The following is a 25250-nucleotide window of genomic DNA, read 5'->3' on the forward strand; positions in this document are numbered from 1 at the left end:
GACACCTTCTGTTTGCTAGCTCACTAATATCGTAGACGGTTATACTTAATTAACCGTGAGAGGCAGAAATTGTGACTGCAATTAAAATACGATTAATTGTGCAGCCCTAATTGAGACTACACGGAACACTTATTAAAACTAGAAAAACTTAAAAGATGTGAAAGGTGATACCAGTCATACCACCTAAGAAAGAAACTTTTACCCTAGATATTCATATACTTTTTCACATTAAAGGGGTCATGATATGAGAAATCAAATTTTCCTTGGTCTTTTGACATATTAGAGGTCATTGTACTATAAAAACATACTGTAAGTTTCAGAACTCAAAACTTCCTCCTCACTGCAAAAACAGAATTTGTTGAAACCAAGCACCCCAAACGACTTGTTCTCTACATCCTACACATTGTGATGTCACGCCTCCACAACAAATCAATGCCTATTACCTTATCATTCTGTAGCCCCGCCCAGTAGCAGTGAATAGTGAGATGGCGAGGAGAGAGCAGGTCAGTCAAGAGCAGAGAGCCAATCAGAACAGTGGCCGTTTACTGTCAAGTCTTAAAGGAGAAGCAGCACCAAAACAAGCGTTTTTGACAGAGGGTCAGAATGATGGTGGAAAATTAATATGTTTTATAAATATATGACTGTTTTTGTGCAAAAAAAACTTTATTAATATTATTAGTAGGGCTGGGTATTGATACAGATTTTCCGATTCGATTCCGATTCACAAGCTCTCGATTATATTCCGGTTTCGATTCGATATCGATTCATATGGGTTTACTTCAGTTATATTGTCCCTTTTACTTACATATGGAATAAATTCTCTCCCAGCTAATGCTGTTAATTATACAGGGGACCTTCTAAGTACATTACGAAAATATGAATTTTACATCATTTTGGTCATATTTGAGCTTTTTAAATTTCACAAATCCATGTATTCAATCCATAAATATTACATTATATTGCATATATTACTTTTTGTTTTATGTTTATTGTTTAATTGCATAATTTGTACTATTTACAGATATTTACATTGATTTGTTGAACATGTGCTAAAAACCAATACTGTCTCATTAACAAAACCGGCATTTCTGTAAAGAGCGTCTGTAAATGTTAATGAGAGAGACTCGAATGGCTTTATCTCATCCGTGCCATGCATGACTAGAATTAAATGTTTCTTTTTTTGTTTCTTTTTAATTAACAACTCACTGTAAAGAACAGGAAGGGTATTAAAAGCGACATTATTCAATGACAAATGGGTCACGTGGATCTCGGCTTTGGACACACATTACACGGAACAACTTTTACTCTCAACAAGATGAGAAAGGATCTCGCTGCTGAATACTTCACTACTATACACAATCACTGGTGAGTGAAAAATAACTTTTACCAGTCAGTTGCCAAATATATACATTTTAGTTGCATAGCGCGAAATTTGGTTGCAAATGAAAGTGATTTCCTCTCAGAGGGTTGCTCATTGAGTAAAAGATCAATCTTGGGATTTAAGAATCGATATCGAGATTGTTCAAATAAGGTCGCAATGCACTGGAAAATCTATATTTTTACCCACCCCTAATTATAAGTGAACCTCAAGAAACATATTAAAATAAAATAGGCATGTAATGACCCCTTTAAATCTTGATTTAAAATGCACACAGATATATAATATCTCAACTTCCCTCCCTCGCACTGTTCTGTAACAGTCCTCAATCCCTTTTAAGAGAAGACAGACAAAAAGAGAGACACATAGAGAGACAAACGGGAAAAAAAGAAAAGCAGCGCAGTTATGACTTCCAGCTGTGGGAAACGACTGGCCCGCAAGCAGGAAGTCCAGAGGAAATGCTTTCTTCACATCCCAGTCCTGTGATCGGAGGGGGAATATTCTCTCTCTTCATTCCTTCTTTGTGGCCTCTCATCTCATTCCTCTGTTCTATTTAATTCTTTCATTCGCATTTGTGGCAATAAGAGCGTGTTAGTGCATTGAATAATAGCTTACCTCATATCTTCCAATAAATCACATTCCGTCTGGTGTTTTAAATGCAGCCGGCCGAGCTGCTCCGTGTGCGTGTTCTTGAGTTCCTGTGTCACTTTCACCTATGGGGCAAACAACATCATTAGAGCCGAAGAAGGGGATGGCACATGCCATTCCAACACAGAAGCACACACACAGTCCCACACAAGCTCATTATTATGTTTCCACAGAGTTCTAAGCTCCACTCATCTGAAAGAGCCGCAATAACAAGTTCACAACAGAAACATTATTGCTAACACAACCAACGGAAAGACATGAATTGTTGGTCTGTTCCTTATACGGTCTAGTGCCACTCCATTGTTATGAGAGAGTAATGAAACTATTCTAATGGTTCTCTTTTGGTCTAAACCATTAAGGGAGGAGTACACTAATCACAGGCCTGATCTAGACGTCTGCTCCTTATTAAGAACCAAATGACAATCCTTGACAAAAAAACAAGGATGCACCAATAACATTTTTTGTCTCCTGATCCGATTCCGCTACCTGAACTCTCAGTATCAGCTGATATCGATACTGATCCTGATCCGGTAACAGTGATGTTTTTTCTTAATCAGTTTAGAATATCTGACATTACACTACTTCACGGTGTGGAACTGATTGGAGGTACTCTTTTATATGTAAAGAAACAAAAAAACGATTACATCAAAGATGTAATTTAAGAAAAACTTTATTTTTAGATTGGCACTATCCAGTTGACTTAGTAAAATTAACAGTAATTCCAGTGAAAGTCTTCAATAGAAAAGACGCCCGTAATCTTTATAAATGTTTTCAACTTAAATCTAGACTTAAATCAGCCTGATCTCGTGAAATTTCTGTGAGCATTGCAACATTTTTGCAAAACTGAAATTAAGTGCTTCACTGCACGTTTGGCTGCAGTTTCCAAGTGAAATGTCCAGCGGGGGGCGCCAAACTGAGCAAAATTAGGTTGTAATCACATAAGGTTAAGGTAAATATTAGATGGAGGTTTTAATAAGTTAAATGTACCTCCCTAATTTCAAATTTTACCCTAAACCTAACCAGTAATGTCCGAAAAGATAAATGAGAGTTTAACAAAACAGACATCCTTACCCTTAAAAGTGGAGTAAGCGATTCCTGAGAAAGACTGTTGATATTTGAATTCAACAGCCAAACAAACACACCCCTCCCTTTAGAAGCTCCACCCCCCAAATTCATGCACACACAATAGTGTTGTGTGGATCGGTCTGATCCAATTTGTTTATTTTCCCATTTACAGAGCCAGGGCTGTGTACAAACACCGGATTTTTTTTCAGCGCACACACAGAATGGACAGCTATGGACCGTGAAGAGATATTTGTGGAATTTGACAAAAAGTTTACTGGATTAAAATGACTTACTCCACCTTTAACCAACACCTAATCCTAACTGATAATGTTTTAAAATAAAATTAAAAATTAAAAAAATTAAAAAATAAATTACAAAAAATAAACGTTCACTGAAGCAACCATGTCATTCCGTTTCACTTCTATGCCAACTTCACTTTCGTGCATCTTTGACTGGACTCGAACTGCAGCTGTTGAGTCCAATGTTCTATCAGATGAGCTACCAAGCAAGCTGACAATATAGGAATAAGTGTATGTGTGTGTGTGTGTATATATATATATATATATATATATATATATATAGAGAGAGAGAGAGAGAGAGAGAGAGAGAGAGAGAGAGAGAGAGAGAGAGAGATGGGTCTGTAATACAAGTGTTCAAATGTATCGTTTTTCAAATCACGCATTACAGTAGAATTGTTATATTATGAGTAATAGAGTGAAAAATACATTTTTATAAAGTCATAATCAGCAACTGTACTTTTTAATAAAAAATGCAGAGTTGTTTTAGTGCCTTTTTTTAGACAAAAAGTATATTTTGTCTTTACTGCACTCGCAGAAGTATAACAAATATAGTAAAAATACACTTATATACAAAATACACTTATATTTAAGAGACATTCTCTTAAAGCAAGTCTAAATATCGTATATTTTGCTTCTCAAGTAAATGTATCTTGTTTTAAGGATTTTTAGACAATTTTAAATGGAAAACAACAAAAACACTTGATAACAATAGGATTTTTTGCAGTGAATTTCTTTACTGAATGAAACTTAAAAGTATTTTTTTCCTTTTAATTCAGTGAATGTCATTTAGAGGTATTTTTAAAAGATGATTTTGCCCTCTTTATTGTTAGTAAGCACGTTTAATACAACTTTTTAAATCGGGGCACAAGCTGAATAATCGGTTAAGGGCTAATGATTAATCGTTGCAATAATCGCTGAATAGTCAAATAATCGTTGTAATAATCATTCCAATAACCGATTATCAAAATAATTGTTAGTTGCAGCCCTAATAAATATGGAGACACAAATTTAATATTGTCAATTTGCTGAAAAATAGAGATATAATTTCTGAAGCCATATCGCCCAGCCCTAATTCACACACAGTATTGGATTTGGATCTGGATCATCGGACCGATACTCAATGTGGTTAAAAATGTCCGTATCAGAGCCGATACCAATCCAGGTATCGGATCGGTGCATCCCTAACTCATACCAGCACAATAATGAGCAAAAATCTTCTATTTTAGATTTGTATGCAGTAAGCTGCATAAACAAGCATGCAGTACACACTCCGAATAAATGATTTGAATCCGTTTAAGGGCAAAAAGAAAGGACACAGATGATGGTATCAGTTAACACCTAATACCCTTTATGTCTTGAAGTAAAGTGAGGTCCAGAAGTCCGAGACCACTAGTGAAAATGATTCTATTTTGCATTCTTTTTTAATTTCATACAAATGATTTAATTACAAATCAGCATAACAGAATGACTTTGATATGTGTTTGTGTTTGAAATGTCCGTCTTTTGCATTAATGACAGCATGCACTCAGGTTGTTTTTTTTTTTTTTTTAAACAAGTTAAGCTCAATCAACAGCATTTTCAGCATAATGTTGATAACCAGAAAAAAAAATGTTTTCGACTTGTCCCTCATTTATTTATTTAAAAAAATAAAATAAAATAAATAAAAATATAAAAAACGCAGTTACAGTAAGGCACTTACAATAGAAGTGAATGGGGCCAGTGCATAAACAAATATAGCAACAAAACTCAAACATTATACGTCTTAACATGATTTTAGTGTGATAAAATCACTTACTAACCTTGGCTGCATTTCCCAAAAGCATTGTTAGCCCAAGTAGATTGTAGAAACCATTGGTGCCAATAGTCTCTACGATCAACTTAAGCTTGCGATGCTTTTGGGAAACACAGCCCTTATTTGTGTAAAGTTATACCCAATAGTACCATATCGTTGTCTTGACAACAAAACCCTGTAATCCTGGTAATGGGTATATCTTTACATAAATAAAGTTAGTATGCGATTTTATCACACTAAAATCATGTTGTATAATGTTAACGTCTTGTGGCTATGCTTTGGGAACAGTGCATATTTTAATGTTTATGGACTGGCCCCATTCACTTCCATTGTAAGTGCCTTACTGTAATCAGTAAGATTTTGATTTTTAACAAGGGGCAAGCTGAAATTATTATTTTTTTGGCAATCAACATTATGCCACAAATGCTATTGAATGAGCTTCATTAATTTATATTGAACCTGGAACGTTCCTTTAAGATTGAGGGGCAACAAATGTAACTGAAAAAAACATATTTGGTGAACCATAAATCTGAATACTCTCCGAATATGTCTATGGTGGTCACGGCCCTGGGTTCAATCAATTCTGTCCAGACAGAAGACAAAGAACTTGATGTTTGGGGTACAGAACTTTACAACAATCACTTAGAAGGTGCAATACACAACAGCCCAACACTGGCGAGAAAACCCAAAGGGACCGGGCCAATGAGCCCGGGCAGGTTGACTATTATCTGGGGAGAAACTGTTAATTACAACAAAAGCTCTCTGCTTGGCAGGTGAGGATATAATTGGTTGTGTAACAACTCCCTAAAAGTTAAAGCCAATGAGAAGGGGGGGTGGGGGGGGGGATAGTCAGCAAGCAGCCCAGCACACAACCCTATCAGCATAGACCGCATGATACAATGTTACAAGCTGCACCATAACACACATTCTGACAGCTGGCTACACGGATCTCATCAACACTTTGAGATGTACAGGTGATACATTATTACTCTGGGATTCAGAAAACAAACACACCGGCCTTGATCAAGTGTGTCATAAGGAAACCATAGTGCATCAACACAGCAGCATATTTTTCAGGCATGCATGTGAACAGGTCTCTATGGAAAAGTCCACAGTGCTAGTAAACACGCATGGGTGGATCATGTGTTTGGTTTGGAAAGTACAGTAGATGAGATGTACACTGTCTTTACAGTATATGCAAGGTTTAATCTCTCTGAATCATTCAAATAGCACCTTAGTTATTTGCACAACCTCAACTACACATCAACAGAATGAGCAAAACGGTGGAGCAGGAGCGATGTAGTGGGGGGAGGCGGAACATTTTCATGGACCATACGTGACACGGACTAGTCAAGCCATTGCGCACCTTCTCCAGTATGCGAGCAGGGTTCAACTTGGTGTGGCAAAGCTCATTTTTAGGGTGGCAGCTGCCACCCTGTGCCACCCTTCTGGCCACGCCCCTGCCACTACAGTGGACATGTTTTCAAAAGCCATTTTTAAGCATTCAAGGTGTGATTTTAGATCAAAACGACTATTTGTGATTACCTTTAACCCTTACTCGTAATTTTATATGACTGTCTTTTATTTATGACAACATAAATAAAATGATTGATGCACCAGGTGCCTCTGTAATATTCACCATTATCTTCTACTGAACTGAATTTAATAATGGGGTTGAAATGGTTATATTCTTGTTAAAAAAAGAACATTTAAAATTGATTTGTGATTCAAAGATTCATGCATAATCATGTTAATATTTGTTTTAAAAACATAATATTCAGAAAATACTAGCATTGTTGAGGGGTTAACCTGTGCTACATGCTATCTGGTTTCCACCTCTTCTTTAGACAAAGCAATTGCATAAAACTCAGACGTCACCCTTATGTATTTTATATTGACTGATGTATAATCCAATGCATTGATGCTGAAAAAAAAATAAAAATCACATTTGTACGAATCATAACAATAGAGAGGTTTTGTGCATGGTAATTTCACATTCCTTCATATATAGCCTGTGGGACATGAGTTTGAAACCCAACACCCCTGCTGTCACCTTTGAGTGTTTACAGTAAAACATCTTTCATTATCCAAAACTAACATTCGCTTTAATAATATCACATATACTTTGAATATTTGCATGATATCTGGAGTCACTAAAGCAAGGTGTGATCAGACATCAGAAAGTTAAAAGCATTGTGTGATCGGGTTCAGTTCGATTCGGATCAGAGTGAAAGAAGCACCACACAAAATACACAAAATACACAAAATACACAAAACAAACGGCTACTGGCTGCGTGGCTTTTACCGTTAGTTGAGGACAGATCTGTCCAAAAAAAGACTCCCTCACCATGTCAAGTAGATGTGTGCTGAACTGCACGAATATTCCTAACTGCTGTGGCTTTAAAAACAACAAAAACAGAACTCTACGAGAAAAGTCTGCTACAATTGTTTCTGCAACAATTGGAAAAACTGATACAATGTTTCTAAAGAAACGGCGGCTGAACACAAAGTTAAAACAATGCAACAATGTTACAAATAACTGAATTCACGCGTTCTTTTTTTTTTTTTTTTTTCTCGCATTTAAAGAAGCCATTTCTTCCAAAGTGGATTTCTTACCTTTCTTGGCGGAGGTTGCATGTTTGAGCATTGGCACAAATGGAGTAATATTCCCAATGAAACGATACCCAAAGCGATCGGGACAGATAATTAATTATCGACGTCGGGAAAAAGGGGGGAAAGGAGATCAGACTGCGATCGGATCGCGATTCAGACGGCCATGATAGAGCGCGTCCACTCGGGCAGACGCTGAGCGAACACTGCGGATCAGTGGAGAAAGTCGTCAAAGACTGAATATGCCTCCAAAACAGCAGCAGGCTCCAAGCTGTACAAGGAAGCCCAAGAGCGCCCCAGACAGGACACAACGAACCGCAAATGAAGTTATCCTACTATAGTTAAGGATGGACTCATGAATATTAATCACGTAACGGGACGCTAGCTCAGTAAGCCTATCTGATTGGCCGAAAGGTAGACGTTAGTAAGCGAGCGTCTGTCAGCTGGTAATAATGAATATTAATTAGATTACGTGATTGGACAGTATAGGAAGACTCAGCGGCAACGTCACCGTGATTAAATTAATATTAATGATCTAAGCCTTGCCACTGTAGGGTTCGTAAATTTCGCAATGTACTCACAGAAGATATTTTTTGCACAAGATGAAATGGTCGGAAAACATACATATATATATATATATATATATAATTTCTGAAAGGTTTTTGGTACAAACATATATTTTTTAATTTATATAATTCGTATGGTAATTTATATCAACTGAATGTTTTTTATTAAACCCCTCTTTATTATTTGAATCGATATTTATTTTATGTTTCTTCATTCGGTATATGTTTAATGTGACTAAAATGAAGATATAAACGTTATAGCCTGGGTTTTTAGTGTTGTTAGTTGCGTACTGTCTTTCATGCATGTTCGCGTCCGTGGGCTTGCACAGCAACAAGGACTCGCAGCCAGTCGAAAGATCATCGATTGAGTCGATGCATATGGCGAGACTTCTATCTCTGCAGAACAAAAATGGGCTTTTTCCAATCAGTGGGCGTCTTCAAACTATTGAGATTCCCTACTTTCATTGGTTAGTTTAGAAACGCCCATACTGGTTTGGAAACGCCTACAGATTTGAAAACACTCATTACTGTTCTGCAGAGACCTATACCTCGATATGGCGGCAGCATAATAATCGATCCCAGATAAAATGATTCCCCTGTGCTCTTTCAGAAATCCTCTTTGTTTTTGAAAAATCAGCATAGTTCTGTCTAGTGTCTAACACTAGCAACTGTTAGAATGACATTTAAAGATATATATATATATATATATATATATATTACAGAAGCTCTGAACCGCAAGGTGAAAAAAAAAAAAAAAATAGTGTCTCAGTTCCTTCCTGAGCTAAGTCTTACATTTTTTTCTCTCTTCCTAAATTTTTTTCTCTCTTCAAAAAATTTTTCTTTTCTTTTTTTTTTTTTCTTTATTTAAGGGTTTACAAACCTTAATCAAGACAAAATCAGGTTACATATGTTTGATATGGCATTCGTTCTATACAGAGATCTAATTAGAGATAAGATAGGCCTATCACCATAATAAACCAAATAAGATTGAGAACAGCCTTAGTTCTTGTTATCTTAATGTAAGTTGTCATTCCTAAAATGTCTGTCCATTATGGAGAAACAGTGCTTGCAAGCTTGTTCCAATGAAATCATATTTGTTGGATGTTACACAATCACGCATAGCAATAATCAGTCCTAAAACTCTCATAAATGGCTGTCCATACAATTATAAACCATCCTATTTTATTTAACATGTTGCCAATGGACAATATGTGTTGATGGGTTTGACTTTCTCCTTAATGTGAGGCACTGGATATGAGAGATGTTAAAGTGTGGCATTTTTTTATGTTGCATTGAAAACTTGGATTTCCAAGTACTTAACTGTCAAATCTTTGACATAGACTGCTAAATATGGGATTTTACTCCTGTTTGCAGATGTTTACATTTATCCATTTGGCAGACACTTTTATCCAAAGCAACTTACAGTGCCCTTATTACAGGGACAATCCCCCTGGAACAACTTGGTATTAAGTGCCTTGCTCAAGGACACAATGGTGGTGGCTGTGGGGATTGAACCAACAACCTTTTGCTTACTAGTTCAGTGCTGTAGTCCACTACACCACCACCACAATAACACACAGATGTTATTCATTGTTTTCATTGATTCACCTTGCTTTGTGCATGTGGCAAGTCCTGCTTGAACACAGAAGGACCATCAACAAACGGTTGCCACAAAGTTGAAATATTCCTGAATGTCATTCAGATTTGTCTTCACTGCAATTATGGGGACTGGTCAAACTGGTTGATTAGAAGGGACTCTCCACAAACTTTTTGCTTCATGGTGTAAAACTGTACATAACATATACATAAATGAAAAATTATAATAAGTGTAGTCATTTATTGCCACGTACAAGCTCTCTAGTTGCTTGTTTACAGTGACCGGAGCAAAAAAAAAAAAATGTTTATTTTTTTATTAAATCACTCACATAGATGGTTTTATTGGGTTCTTAAACGAAATAATAATGTTCACTTTAAGGGAACAATTGTGTGCATGAGTGTGTCTTTCCTCATACGTGCTCCAAAGACTTACCACATTAAGTTAAGGTCAGTTTCATAACTCTGTTGACTGAGGGTAATAATTAATACAATGTTGCGGGGGAAGTAAGACAACAATTGAACATCTTGTCATTCATTCTTTCCTTGGAATCAGTCAAGGAAAGATGACTGGCCTTGTGCAAGTCCAATCAAGTTCTTTTTCCTTGTACTGGAAGCATTAAGGACTTACAGATTAATTCAACCTGAGAACCTGAGAGGAACAGGTCAGTAAAAAAGTGGTCAGTGTCAGTGTTGCTGTCTTTTGTGTTTTTTTTTTCAGATATTTAATGTGTTTGGGGGCTAGAAAGCTTTGTCAGTGGGCAGAATGTATTGTAGTATATTTGTGTGTGTGAATGGAGTTCTATATATACTGTATATATTTTAAATATTAACATAATAATATTACAAAACTTGAAAAATCATGTAAAAGAGTGATACCAAGAGTACAATTAAAACTGAAACTTATCAGGTCTCTTTGGGGGTGTGTGAAATTCTAACTTTGCTGTTGGCCAAGAAATCAGTTATTGATAATTAACATACCCATCTCCTTTGCCAGACTCCCAAGGGTTCTGGCCAAGGGCACTAATCTGAAACATGTTCCAACGTGTTATTGTAGATTTACAGTAACTTTTGCAGATAAATAAAAATAAAAAAAACAAGGTTATAAAGCAATGTTCTGGGTTCAAGTTGTACTCCATTTACACTATTTAGGTGTGTGTAGTGAGCGTACTGCTGCACATACTGCCCTACGTTACACAGCATTTTTGACTGAAATGTCCATTATTACAGAAAATTATTTAAGCTCGTACATCAGTTTGTAAAAATCAAGTACAATTTGTGTTGATTGGCAGTATAATGGGGCAATTGTTCAGGAGGGTTTAAAAGTAGAAATTCAAAGAGCTAAAGGTTGTCTAAATCATAATTTTAACAGTGGGACTACATATCTAGGAGGATGAATCTCTGGTAATGGGTCACTGATTGACCCACTATGTAAAAAGCCAATTTTGGTATATTTGAGCACATCATGTGAAAGTTACAAGATTTGCCACCTTTACATGGCTTTACGCAGGTTTTTTCAAAATCCCTAAACCGAGACCAAAATTTGTAACAATAACTTCACATAGAGCTTTCAAGTTAAACTTGGCACAGACCTTCAGACTATTCTGCAATAGTGTGCTCTGCTCTTTCTAACTGATCGGACTTATGGTTTTCGCACAGTACGGTTAAAAACAGGAAAATTCCATTGACTTGCATTGATGAAATGTTCAAATGGGCCAACTGAATGCTCGTTAATTCAAACTCCCAACTGTGAAAACTTCAAATGTAAACAAACACTCACAAAGGTTTTAATCTGCTTTAAAGGTGCTGTAAGTGATATTTTTCATGGAACATTATGCAAAAAATATACTTCCTAAAAGTAAGTAGTTAGTAAGTAGTAAGTAGTAATTAATGAAACAAGTGTCCTGAGATATCTCACCAGTCTCTGTGACAGCTGTAGACTTTGTAAACAGCTAACAAAAATGTGTCTGTGGACACTGACGCTTTTCACCTGTCAATCATTTTGCTCGTTCTCATAGTGTTGTATTTGAAGTGGATCATTGAGGCTATGATTCATAATGTTTGTCAGTTGAGGGCGCTATTGTGCCACTGTTGAATTTGACAGCCACAGGAACAAACGACGCTACTCTTTTGCTCGGTTTTGGTGTCAAAATTATCTTTGGAGGGCGGGGTTTTGGAATGAGGGGGCGTGGGAATTTCAACAGCTTAGTCACCTGAAAGCTTCAGAATGCTAAAATCACTTACAGCATCTATCTATCTATCTATCTACAGTGCATCTGGAAAGTATTCACAGCGCTTCACTTTTTCCACATTTTGTTATGTTACAGCCTTATTCCAAAATGGATTAAATTCATTATTTTCCTCAAAATTCTACAAACAATACCCCATAATGACAACGTGAAAGAAGTTTGTTTGAAATCTTTGTAAATTTATAAAAAAAAAAAAAAAAAAAAAAAAAAAAAAATCACATGTACATAAATATTCACAGCCTTTGCCATGACACTCAAAACTGAGTTTAGGTGCATCCTGTTTCCACTGATCATCCTTGAGATGTTTCTACAACTTGATTGGAGTCCACCTGTGGTAAATTCAGTTGATTGGACATGATTTGGAAAGGCACACACTTGTCTATATAAGGTCCCACAATTCACAGTGCATGTCAGAGCACAAACCAAGCCACGAAGTCCAAGGAATTGTCTGTAGACCTCCGAGACAGGATTGTATCGAGGCTCAAATCTGGGGAAGGGTACAGAAAAATTTCTGCAGCATTGAAGGTCCCAATGTGCAAAGTGGCCTCCATCATCCGTAAATGGAAGAAGTTTGGAACCACCAGGACTCTTCCTAGAGCTGGCTGCCTGGCCAAACTGAGCGAATGGGGGAGAAGGGCCTTAGTCAGGAAGGTGACCAAGAACCCGATGGTCACTCTGACAGAGCTCCAGCATTTCTCTGTGGAGAGAGGAGAACCTTCCAGAAGAACAACCATCTCTGCAGCACTCCACCAATCAGGCCTGTGTGGTAGAGTGGCCAGACGGAAGCCACTCCTCAGTAAAAAGCACATGACAGCCCACCTGGAGTTTGCCAAAAGGCACCTGAAGGACTCTCAGACCATGAGAAACAAAGATTGAACTCTTTGGCCTGAATGGCAAGCGTCATGTCTGGAGGAAACCAGGCACCGCTCATCACCTGGCCAATACCATCCCTACAGTGAAGCATGGTGGTGGCAGCATCATGCTGTGGGGATGTTATTCAGCGGCAGGAACTGGGAGACTAGTTAGGATTGAGGGAAAGATGAATGCAGCAATGCACAGAGACATCCTTGATGAAAACCTGCTCCAGAGTGCCCTGGACCTCAGACTGGGGCGACAGTTCATCTTCCAACAGGACGACGACCCTAAGCACACAGCCATGATAACAAAGGAGTGGCTCCGGGACAACTCTGTGAATGTCCTTGAGTGGCCCAGCCAGAGCCCAGACTTGAACCCGATTGAACATCTCTGGAGAGATCTGAAAATGGCTGTGCACTGATGCTCCCCATCCAACCTGATGGAGCTTGAGAGGTCCTGCAAAGAAGAATGGGAGAAACTGCCCAAAAATAGGTGTGCCAAGCTTGTAGCATCACACTCAAAAAGACTTGAGGCTGTAATTGGTGCCAAAGGTGCTTCAACAAAGTATTGAGCAAAGGCTGTGAATACTTATGTACATGTGATTTTATTTTTAATAAATTTGCAAAGATTTCAAACAAACTTCTTTCACGTTGTCATTATGGGGTATTGTTTGTAGAATTTTGTGGAAAATAATGAATTTAATCCATTTTGGAATAAGGCTGTCACATAACAAAATGTGGATAAAGTGAAGCGCTGTGAATACTTTCCGGATGCACTGTATCTATATAACTATAATGACTCTATAACCATCAAACTTAAAACTTTAAAAACTTTCAGACAACGCTTTGTCAAGCCAACATCAAAATTTGTCTTGACAAACTTTACCTATCTATTTTAGTATTGTTATCATTATTATTATCAATAAGTGCTTATTGAGCTCGCACTTTAAGATTAATTTCAAAACAATAATTTTCAAAACATTATCAAAATCAATCAAAACATAATTTGCATTTGATTTAAGCAACTTAAGAATTAATAAGCAACTAAATTATCTATCTCCTGTATATCCATATTCTTTTTAACATAAAACTGGTAAGTTTATTTATCTAACGCATTTCATACACAATGATAATTGAAAGAGAAATAAAGACATGTAAAAGTTTAAAATCATTTCAGAAAATGAAAAATGAAAAATAAACATGTTTAATTTAAAAATTGGTTAAAATTAACAATAGGGAAAAAAAAGTATAAATAAAAAGGACATACATTAAAATAAAATAATGCAGTGCAGTATGTTTTGTTTCAATAGTTTGGACAACAGCAGCTGTCAATTTACAGTAAAGATATGATCTACAGTCAAAAATGGAGCAAGTTCTTCTGAAATGCTTTGGGAGTTCTCAGCTATTTTTGCGGCCTGATTTGCTTCATTGATCAATATGTTTCTTGAGCATAAATGAGTACACTGTTAAGAATGTATGATTGCCAGAGTAACTATTTAGTGCTACTATAAAAGCTCATGTTTGGCCCCTGGCTTTGGAAAAACAATTAGTGGTCTGTTAAAATCATAAAGTTCCAGTAATACTTGCAAAAAAGTTATATTTTTTTCATGTTAGTCTGAGTATTTATGCTTCTCATTGCTTAGGTCTGACATAATTTTCTGTTTCTTGGACAGATCTGGACCAAAATGGCAACACTAAATAACACCGGACCAACCAATGACAGTGACCAGTATCATTGTGTTTTAAAAGAGAACTTCAAGTACATTCTCCTCCCAGTCAGCTACAGTCTTGTGTTTGTGGTAGGCCTGGCATTGAACTTCACTGCCATGTACATCATTCTGTTTCGAACCAAACGCTGGAAGCCCAGCACCATCTACATGATCAACCTCAACGTTTGTGACACCCTTTACATCCTTACCCTTCCGTTCCTCATCTACTACTATGCAGATGAGAATGACTGGCCGTTCAGCGAGCCGATGTGCAAGCTGATTCGCTTTTTGTTCTACACAAACCTCTATGGAAGCATCCTCTTCCTCAGCTGCATCAGTCTGCACCGTTTCATGGGCATCTGCCACCCGGTGCGCTCTTTGCCCTGGATGGACGCACGTCGTGCTCGTTGGATCTCAGTAGGCATATGGGCAACAATGCTCTTCTTCCAGGCACCAATCCTCCACTTCTCCAGAATGAAAAAAAATGGTAATATGCGGGTGTGCTATGACACGACCAGCAAGGAGCTCTTCAACGACTTCCTAGTTTACAGCTCGGTGGTTATGGTTCTTCTCTTTGTCCTACCGTTTGGGGTGGTGCTGGTCTGCAATGTGTTGATGGTACGGAAACTTCAGGAACTCACTGTTGGTGGAGGCCCCATGTCACAGCACTTCAAGCAGAAGTCGGTAAAGATGATCATAATTGTGCTCTTAGCCTTCATGTTATGTTTTCTTCCCTTTCACTTGAACCGTAGTATATACTATACCTTCCGCTACATGGACAAGCAGGTGAGCTGCAAGATGCTAGAGCATGCTAGCATGGCCTACAAGGTCACGCGACCTCTGGCCAGCGCCAATAGCTGCATCGACCCCATCCTCTACTTTATGGCTGGGCAGAGCTTCAGAAGCAGTATTAGCAAAAAGCCAAAAAAAAGCCAAAGGGGTGAAAATATAAAATCTCCTGAAACCTCAATACATTCTTGAGCAAAGGATGCTAAAGGAGAAAATCTCTGGTTAAAACTATTTGTGAAAGGGGAAGTTGTGACGGGCAACTCATAATGGACGGCAACTGTCAACACTGCGACAATTACAACAGTCCATTTGGAGACTCCTGGACAAAAATGACAAAAATCCCCAAAAAAGCAGTTGCTATTAAGGAAGCATTTGTTGTTATATAAATAGAAAGACTTTGTGACCCTTAAAGGGATGGTTCACCCAAAACTGAAAATTCTCTCATGATTTACTCACCCTCATGCCATTCCAGATGTGTATGACTTTCGTTCTTCTGCAGAACACAAATTATGATTTTTAGAAAAATATTTCAGCTCTGTAGGTCCATTCAGTGCAAGTGAATGGGTGCAAACATTTTGATGCTCCAAAAAGCACAAAGGCAGCACAGAAGTAAACCATACGACTCCAGTGTTTTAATCCATATCTTCAGAAGTGATATGATAGGTGTGGGTGAAAAACAATTCAATATTTAAGTCCTTTTTTGCTAGAAATTATTTCCCCTGCCCAGTAGGGGGCGATATGCATGAAGACTGTGAAAGTGAAAGTAGAGATTGACTGAGCATAGAGCAGAATTATTGTAAAAAAAGTACTTAAATAATCATCTGTTTCTCACCCACAGCTATCATATTGCTTTTGAAGACATTGATTTAACCACTGAAGTCTAATGGATTACCTTTATGCTGACCTACAGAGATGAAGTATTCTTCTAAAAATCATAATTTGTGTTCTGCAGATGACATGAGGGTGAGTAAATCATGAGAGAATTTCCATTTTTGGGTGAACTATTCCTTATACAGGGCCATTTTATTGTATATGTGAAGGACTATATTCCTACTGTATATCAGCTCTTTGACCTCTTGGTACTGCGGAAAAATGAAGCGTTGGTGGTGAAGGAATTGATTCTTCTATTAAAGAACCTGACGAAGTGGCATTACCCCTGAAGAGCAATGGATAATACTGTAACGGGGTACAATAGAAAGGAGGAGGCGAGAACCGGACGAAGCATCAAAGTAAAATTTAATTAAACAGAAACATACAAACATAAACACATACAGGGCAGCTGCCTGTTGCTCTTTCTCTCTTTCTTGAACTGCCGCCTCTGGTGGCCTTTATCCCTCTGGTCGGCTTGATTAGCCTGATTAGGGGCCGGGCGTGCGTCATCATGGCCCGGCCCCGCCCTCCTCCTTGCCACAAATGCTTTAAAATAAATTAAGGGAAAAAATTCTGAAAAGGGGTATTTTGGGAGAGTTATTAACAGCACAACAGCATTTTGACTCACAGTCAGAGACTTCTCCTCAGTTCAGAATATCATCAGGTGTGACATGAACTGTCTTTAGATGCCTTCAGTGAACAGCTGACGTTGAGCTTTAATTCAAACAGAATGACACTGAATCAGACAAAAAAAAAATCTACTCAACTGACCAATAGGAGGTGGGGGGAGTGTTCAGGTTACCTGTTTGAAAACAAAATTTTTGCATTTCATTTTTTGTGACGCTAGTGTCACAGAAATTAGACACTTTTAATAAGAGACAGAACATTGATAATATTTCATTTTTAATTTTATTTATGATTCATGGGGTGTCTGTGTTGAATGCATTTTAGAAAAATACAATTTTTTCTTTTTTTTCTTTTTATTTCTTTTTTTGTCTTACTATGGCAACATTAATTTCAGGAATGTTAAATACACTGTTTGTTATCAATTTTTTGATAACTACTTCATTTGCTAACTATCCTACTGGTAATCATCAAGTTCTTTGATAAAAATAAAAAAAAGTCAAAGTTAACTCAGTATTTGCCAAGAGATCAATGACCAATAATAATGTTGTAAACATTTTCTTTATTTCAAGAGTATAAATACCAGAAAAAGGTGCAACATTAATAGGGTGATAATAAATAAAAGCAACAACAATGTAGAGCTGCGTTTTTTCCCATTATCCTGTCTTACAGTACTTGTCTATACAAATAGAGTCTAACAGTGTTTCTGTTGTTGTCATCCCAAATATAAGTCTTTGATTAGTGTTTGACCAAAATACTTTTTAATGGCCGATACGATACCGATATATAATATAAGGCTGATACACCTAATATAATGCCAATATAACTCTAATACCTACAATACTGACAAATGATAGCAAATGAGATGTTAACAAATAATTGTTGTATTCAGATGAATACTCAATATATTTACTTAATATTTCCTGTAATTCACTATAAAATAATTGTAAACAAAAAAATGCGCACTGTCCATTGGCAAGGCTGTAGATTTTTGGAACGATCACTTCTTTGAGCCAATTTATTAGCTTGAATTCATTTTAATTCAAGTTTGAGGTTATTTCAGAATATTAACAAATGTGTAATATAAGTATCTATGTAAATAAATAACTTAAATAAGTTTGGGAGCTTATCGGCACTATCCTAAATTGTCTTTTTGCTCATTTAGGCCCCAAACATACTCTTTCTGTAAGCACAACATTACCCTTAGCTGTCTTAGTTCTACGGTATGTTTTCTCTTTCACAATTTTCTGAAGTCAGATGGTGGAATAAATTAAAGGGAAAATAATTAATGATATTTTGCAGACTGCCTAAACTGCTTTTTGCTATACAACAAAAATACTTTTAGTGCTTTGTCGTCAAACCCTGTGCAATGCATTTTGATGTGGCATGTTTCAATTGAACGCAAGCTGGATGACATTTCAGAGCTATGGCAGAGGGCAGTATTTTCAGTAAATAACGACATTCACTAAAAATATTGCATTCTGCCGTAGCCCTGAAATGTCATCCAGCCTGAGTTCAAATGAAACATGCCAAATTAAAATGCATTGCACAGGGCTTGACGGCAATGCACTAATAGTATTTGGGTCAATGTCAAATAAGTTTGTCCGAGGTGATACAAATCTTTTAGAAATCTAGTTTGAAAACACACCAAGTTCATAGAACTGTAATCTTTAAGGTCCAGTTTGGTTTCATAAAGTTTTGAAAACCATTAATAGCATTTTCTGCAGAAATTTTACATTTACTCATTTCGCAGACGCTTTCATCGAATGCGACTTAAAAATGACATAATGACTTTTAAAATGTCATGTAGAGTAAATGTCAAGTAAAATGTATTAAAATACTTTCCTTGCACCTTGAATACATGAGAGTACACAACTAAATTATTAATTTCAATTTTCAAATAAAAAATACAAATATCATGAATTTTTGAGTCAAGAAAATCAATAAGTTTTTTCAGGGTTACACCACATGACCTGAACAAGATGTGCCTTTTCATAAAAATGTTAATATATATATATATATATATATATATATATATATATATATATATATATCACACACACACACACACACACACACACACACACACACTACCGGTCAAAAGTTTTGAAACACTTGACTGAAATGTTTCTCATAATCTTAAAAATCTTTTGATCTGAAGGCGTATGCTTAAATGTTTGAAATTAGTTTTGTAGACAAAAATATAATTGTGCCAACATATTAATTTATTTCATTATAAATCTAAAATTTTATATATATAAAAAAAAGTTTTTGAAATTGATGACTTGGACCAAATAATAAAGAAAAGCAGCCAATAAGTGCCCAACATAGATGGGATCTCCTTCAATACTGTTTAAAAAGCATCCCAGGGTGATACCTCAAGAAGTTGGTTGAGAAAATGTCAAGAGTACATTTCTGCAAATTCTAGGCAAAGGGTGACTACTTTGAAGATGCTCAAATTTAACACAGTTTTGATTTATTTTGGATTTTGTTTAGTCACAACATAATTCCCATAGTTCCATTTATGTTATTCCATAGTTTTGATGACTTCACTATTATTCTAAAATGTGAAAACATTTGTCATATCATTGACACCCACAGTCCGTTCTTATACACCGAGTCCGACCGTCTGATGCATACTTAACACAGAAGGAGAAGGTGAAAATGGGTGGTTCCAATCTGATTGGCTAGCTTAATCCATAGGCTGGGTTGCGCCAGTCCACCTGGAAAGAAGTTTTGTTTGCAAGGCACCAGATGACCGGCTAAATTTGTGGAAATTTGCAGTGCAATGCGTTTGACTTGACTTTCCAATTCTAGTTTGATGAATATACAAAGTGGTCAAAGTTTGGCTGATTAGCATGGTACAGTTATGCCCTTCTTGTATGCCATAACTACACCATTCTGCAGTCAAAAAGCATCTTACAACAGAAGATGGTGCAAGACAGATGGGAAGTGTTCAGCGTTCAGCATATTCACATTGTTTGAGCTTTGCAGCAGTCTAAGTGACATGCCATTGGCTGAGGACCTGGCCAATGAGAGCAGGCTGAAATATGAAGACATGAGTAGTACCACCCACACTGGAGAACTGCAGCATGAATTAGGAATAAACGAGCAGAGGAGGACCATACAGGTATGCAGAGCAGGCACAACTGTTGCAAACCTGAAGGTGTCTACTGAACACGTATGTGAGCTACTTTGAGTTTTTATTTTTTGCAAATTTATGATTATCTTTACTTAAAGCTATCAAGATTTCTCAATGATTTGTTACACTAGTTTGGGGAAAATGTATTAAATACTGTATTATAAGAGAGACCAGGACTAGTTGTCACACCGGGAGGCTGTCACAAGGACTATACCTCATTAACTATAATTTTAAATAAGTTTTGAGTCAAAGTCCAATTGTACAAATGCTTATTTATCTACAACTATTTTGAAAGTGTCTTAAATTAGAATTAATTTTTGGAATTATATCCTCCAAAAATAAAATTCCAATATCATCATATTTTTTTTAAACTGTTGGGTAAACAAGTGAGCGCAATAAGATATGAGGATATATTGCAACCTGAAGACTGAACTGTGTTCTCAGGACTTGTCAGGTTGGGGAAGGTTGCAGCTTGTGTTTTAAATGTTGTAAATTGTATTATTTACAGTACCTGTTGGTCAAAATAATGATATATTTTTGTTCGTTATGTTTGACCTTTTTGCCGTTTCATTTGACTGTTTTGTGCCTCATAATTGTTTTACTGTTTATGTTTTGCTGAAATGTCTGGATATCAATATTTAAAGGCAGGTTCCAAATGCGACAGCTTACACCATAGTGTGACAACATGCCCTTCTTTTGGTTTGTGTTTACAGAGGAATTGACTCTATCATAAGAAACATCAGCTAGCATTAAAAGTGATAACGGTCTACCTAATACATGTGAAAAAGTCTTGTGAATATCAGCTATCATTTGATGTAAGGAAGAAGTTCTTAGAAAATTCCCAAAAGATTTTAAGCTACTTTGTGGCTTTATTTGCTTCACTGATCAATATGATATGTTGTTCTGTGGTGTAAATAAGAGTGTTGTTATGGTGTGTGATAACCAGATCTTCTATTTAGTGCCACTTTAAAAGCTTACTTATCCATCCCGATTTGAGTAGAAACATTTGGAAATCTCTTTGACGCCATGTTGAGAGCACTGTTGCAGGACAATTTGTATGCTGTTGTCAGGGTTGGGGAGTAACAGAATACATGTAAAATACAAAATATAAGTAACTGTATTCCACTACAGTTACAATTAAAATCATTGGTAATTAGAATACAATTACATTCAAAAAGTATTTTGATTACTGAAGAGATTACTTTGCATTTTATTGTCATTTGTTTCATTTAATATTTAGTCCTTTCAGATGGAAAACATTTATACATATAAATGATGTGATCCAAAGTGCATTTGAACAGCGGTGAAACACTTTCTTATGATGTGTTACATTTATACGAGCAGACAGAGAAGTACGTTTGAAGTAAATTTGGAGCAGAAGAAATAGAAATAAACCTTGAGTAAATTGTCAGCTTTACGCTAAGCTAAAATGCTATTTCTAGCCATTTTACATGCACATATGTTACCAGGCATGATCATATTTATTTATCAAGAAAATTCACGTTGGATCATAATTTCTTTTTTTTTCTAGTAAGACCTTTGATATTAGGGCAAAAATCTTATTCTTGATAATAATTTTTGTATTGTTTTCCTGTAAAAATATCTAAAAATCCTTAAAACAAGATCAATTTGATTTATCTTGTTTTAGAAACAACACTGCATAATATATTTAGGTTTTTCAGAGAATGTATTTTTAATATGTGTATTTTGTCTTACTGTACTGGCAGAGTTTTTATAGTCAAAACAAGTGAAAAAATCAACCAGTGCTGAAGAAGTAATCCAAAGTATTTAGAATACATTACTGACCTTGAGTAATCTAACAGAATATGTTACAAATTACATTTTACAGCATGTATTCTGTAATCTGTAGTGGAATACATTTCAAAAGTAACCCTCTCAACCCTGGCTGTTGTATGCACAGTGCTATCAGTTTGTGTGTTGGTAAACATACAGTATACCAGTTCTTAAAGTTGAGATGTGATCAAGAATTCTGTTTGAACATCATGTCCAAGATGCTTTAGGCTTGGTTCACACTTCATCTAATTCCAGTTTGTTTTTCTAATCTGATCCATCTATTTTGCAAATAATTAAATTGGATCAATTTATTTAGAAACTAGTGTAGTCAAAATCTGAAATACTAACAATGTGTCAAGTGACACATAAAACATACGCAAACAACTAAACTGGTTTGAGTTAGATAAAGCAGGAAAAACAACAAAACATATTTTGTTGCTTGTCTGAACAAAGTATTAAGCTTTGTTCCAGACTGATCTCAGTGAAAACGAAAACAGTAGGGTGACATTTCTGAAGCTGAAATCAGTCTGCGCTTACAGAAATGTGAAACACTGCCTCCAGTGGCCAAAGCAGTAAGTGTTGTTGGGCGTATAGGAACGTGTGAGCTCTATTTTCTGAATTCAATGTCCAAGGAGGGGTGCCAAAAGTGAATTGTTTTCAGCTGTACAGACCGTTATACCAACCCAAACCTAAACCTTACCATCGGTACAACGCTGTATCAGTTGAGATATACTGTGCAGTTTGAACAGGTACAAAATGTATCGCCTTAGAAGTCATGCACTTTAAGAGTTCAAGAACTGATAATCAGTCGTCTTACTCATGATTTGTGTAAAAGTGAATAAAAGTAATTGTTGTTGCAGCACCTGTAGTGTTCATTTTACCAGGAAACCCCAATACATACAAGAGCCACAAATGCAAAACCGTATTTATTGTTACATGATTATATAAGGCAAGGTTAATGTATTTGCTGTTCAAACTGTAAACAACTAAACGGATTTGAGTGAAATCTATTTAGAGCCAAAAATATAGATTGTTTTGCAATCTGTCTGAACAAAGCCAACAGGAGACACTAAACTGATCACTTGTTGATCAACATCAAGTTGTTTGAACTTAACAGGCATTTCACAGTAGACCCATAAAAGGCACAACATTATATATGTATTATTAATGCACTATCAAACTGATGAATACAAATTTTTCCATTGCCTTTTTTTTCTGATAGATCTGCAATACAATGGAAACACATAAAGGTACTGAATCAACCAATGACAGTGATGTGTACCGTTGTGTTTTAAAGGAAGACTTCAAGTACATTCTCCTCCCAGTCAGCTACACTCTTGTGTTTGTGTCTGGCCTGGCACTGAACGTCACTGCTTTGTTTTTCATCATATTCCAAATCAAACGCTGGAAGCCCAGCACCAGATTACCAGAGTAACTATTTAGGGCTACTATAAAAGCTCATTTTCGGCCCCTGGCTTTGGAAAAACAATTAGTGGTCTGTTAAAACCGTAAAGTTTATACATGCATAAAAGTTATATTTTATTCATGTTAGTCTGAGTATTTATGCTTCTCATTGCTTAGGTCTGATATAATTGTCTGTTTTTTGGACAGATCTGGACCAAAATGGCAACACTAAACAACACTGGACCAACCAATAACAGCAACCAGTCTCATTGTGTTTTAAAAGAGAACTTCAAGTACATTCTCCTCCCAATCAGCTACAGTCTTGTGTTTGTGGTAGGCCTGGCATTGAACTTCACTGCCATGTACATCATTCTGTTTCGAACCAAACACTGGAAGCCCAGCACCATCTACATGATCAACCTCAATATTTGTGACACCCTTTACATCCTTACCCTTCCGTTCCTCATCTACTACTATGCTGATGAGGACGACTGGCCATTCAGCGAGCCGATGTGCAAGCTGATTCGCTTTTTGTTCTACACAAACCTCTACGGAAGCATCCTCTTCCTCAGCTGCATCAGTCTGCACCGTTTCTTGGGCATCTGCCACCCGGTGCGCTCTTTGACCTGTATGAATGCCCGTTTTGCTCGTTTGGTTTCGTTGGGCATATGGGTGACCTTGCTTATATTCCAGGCACCAATCCTCTACTTCGCCAAGACAAGAAGAAATGGTTCATTACTGGTCTGTTACGACACTTCCATCAAGGAGCTCTTCAACAGCTTTCTGGTATACACCTCAGTGGTTATGTTACTGCTCTTCATCCTACCATTTGGGGTGGTGCTGGTCTGCAATGTGTTGATGGTACGGAAACTTCAGGAACCCAGCATTGGTGGAAACTCCATATCAAAGCGCTCCAAGCAGAAGTCGGTGAAGATGATCATGATTGTACTTATTACTTTCATGTCATGCTTTCTGCCTTTCCACCTGAACCGCAGCATTTACTATGGCTACCGTTACCTGGACCTGCAGAATTGCATGACGCTGCACAACTCCAACGTGGCCTACAAGCTCACACGACCTCTGCTAAGTCTCAATAGCTGTATTGACCCCATCCTCTACTTCATGGTAGGACAGAGCTTCAGAAACATTATCAACAAGAAGTCCAAATCAAGCCAAAGGTGTGACAATGCCAAATTTCTCTCAGCATTACAACTACCTGTTTGAGCAAAGGTAGCAATGATAGAGCCTATGAACCAATGACATTTTTTCTCTTCCTTCCTCTATAGCAGTGGTTCTTCACAATGGGGTCTTAGCAAACTTTCAAATACAGCGCCTTGTTGATGAGAAAGGTCAGTAGACAATGGCCAGACTGGTTTGAACTGACAAAGTCTATGGTAACTCATATAACCGCTATGTACAATTGTGGTGAGAAGAATATAATTTCAGAATGCTGTTCTGAGATGCGGGTTGGCGCTGAATTGGCGGCACGAGGGGGATCTACACAATATTAGGCAGGTGGTTTTAATATTGTGGATGATCGGTGTATATTTTAAAAGTACAGTCAGTTTTCATATTGTACATACTAAAAAACATATTATTTTCCATTAAAAACAAACAAACAAAAAGGTTTATTTAATTGCAGAGAATGTGTGTACGGTAGTGACAATTCTTAAAGTTACTCTCTAATTTTCAGAATTTGCTGATTTTTTTTTCCAGATCTTACACCAAGAGTCTAACTTTACCTTGTCACTTCAAAATAAAAACAATATTTTTTACTCAAAAAAAAAAAAAAAAAAAAACAAAAAACTCTAAAATCTAAATAATTTACTGTATCCACAGATCCCCCATTATCTAATAGACATAT

The 25250-nt window shown here is 36.7% G+C and overlaps 3 protein-coding genes across 4 annotated transcripts in view; 2 read left to right on the forward strand and 1 right to left on the reverse strand.

The window, feature by feature from the left end:
- Window positions 1-8104, reverse strand: part of LOC127416908 (F-BAR and double SH3 domains protein 2-like) — a 125244-nt gene extending 117140 nt beyond the window's left edge. The window contains exons 1-2 of one of the 2 annotated variants that reach the window (XM_051656504.1): window positions 7799-8104; window positions 1994-2091 (exon numbers count right to left, since the gene is read on the reverse strand). In XM_051656504.1, coding sequence (XP_051512464.1) covers window positions 1994-2091; window positions 7799-7819 — 119 coding nt within the window. In that variant the 5' untranslated portion in view covers window positions 7820-8104. The remainder of the gene's footprint in view (window positions 1-1993; window positions 2092-7798) is intronic. The other variant, XM_051656505.1, reaches the window with a different exon arrangement.
- Window positions 8105-10511: 2407 nt separating this feature from the next.
- On the forward strand, window positions 10512-17684 carry LOC127416921 (P2Y purinoceptor 2-like). The gene is made up of 2 exons (XM_051656522.1): window positions 10512-10616; window positions 14728-17684. The coding sequence occupies exon 2, from the start codon at window positions 14740-14742 to the stop codon at window positions 15742-15744; it is 1005 nt and encodes a 334-aa protein (XP_051512482.1). The 5' UTR covers window positions 10512-10616; window positions 14728-14739; the 3' UTR covers window positions 15745-17684.
- Window positions 17685-23195: 5511 nt separating this feature from the next.
- Window positions 23196-25250, forward strand: LOC127416922 (P2Y purinoceptor 2-like). The gene is made up of 2 exons (XM_051656523.1): window positions 23196-23413; window positions 23594-25250. The coding sequence occupies exon 2, from the start codon at window positions 23606-23608 to the stop codon at window positions 24608-24610; it is 1005 nt and encodes a 334-aa protein (XP_051512483.1). The 5' UTR covers window positions 23196-23413; window positions 23594-23605; the 3' UTR covers window positions 24611-25250.

This window comes from Myxocyprinus asiaticus, chromosome 26 (genome assembly GCF_019703515.2).
Source record: "Myxocyprinus asiaticus isolate MX2 ecotype Aquarium Trade chromosome 26, UBuf_Myxa_2, whole genome shotgun sequence".
NCBI lineage: Eukaryota > Metazoa > Chordata > Actinopteri > Cypriniformes > Catostomidae > Myxocyprinus > Myxocyprinus asiaticus.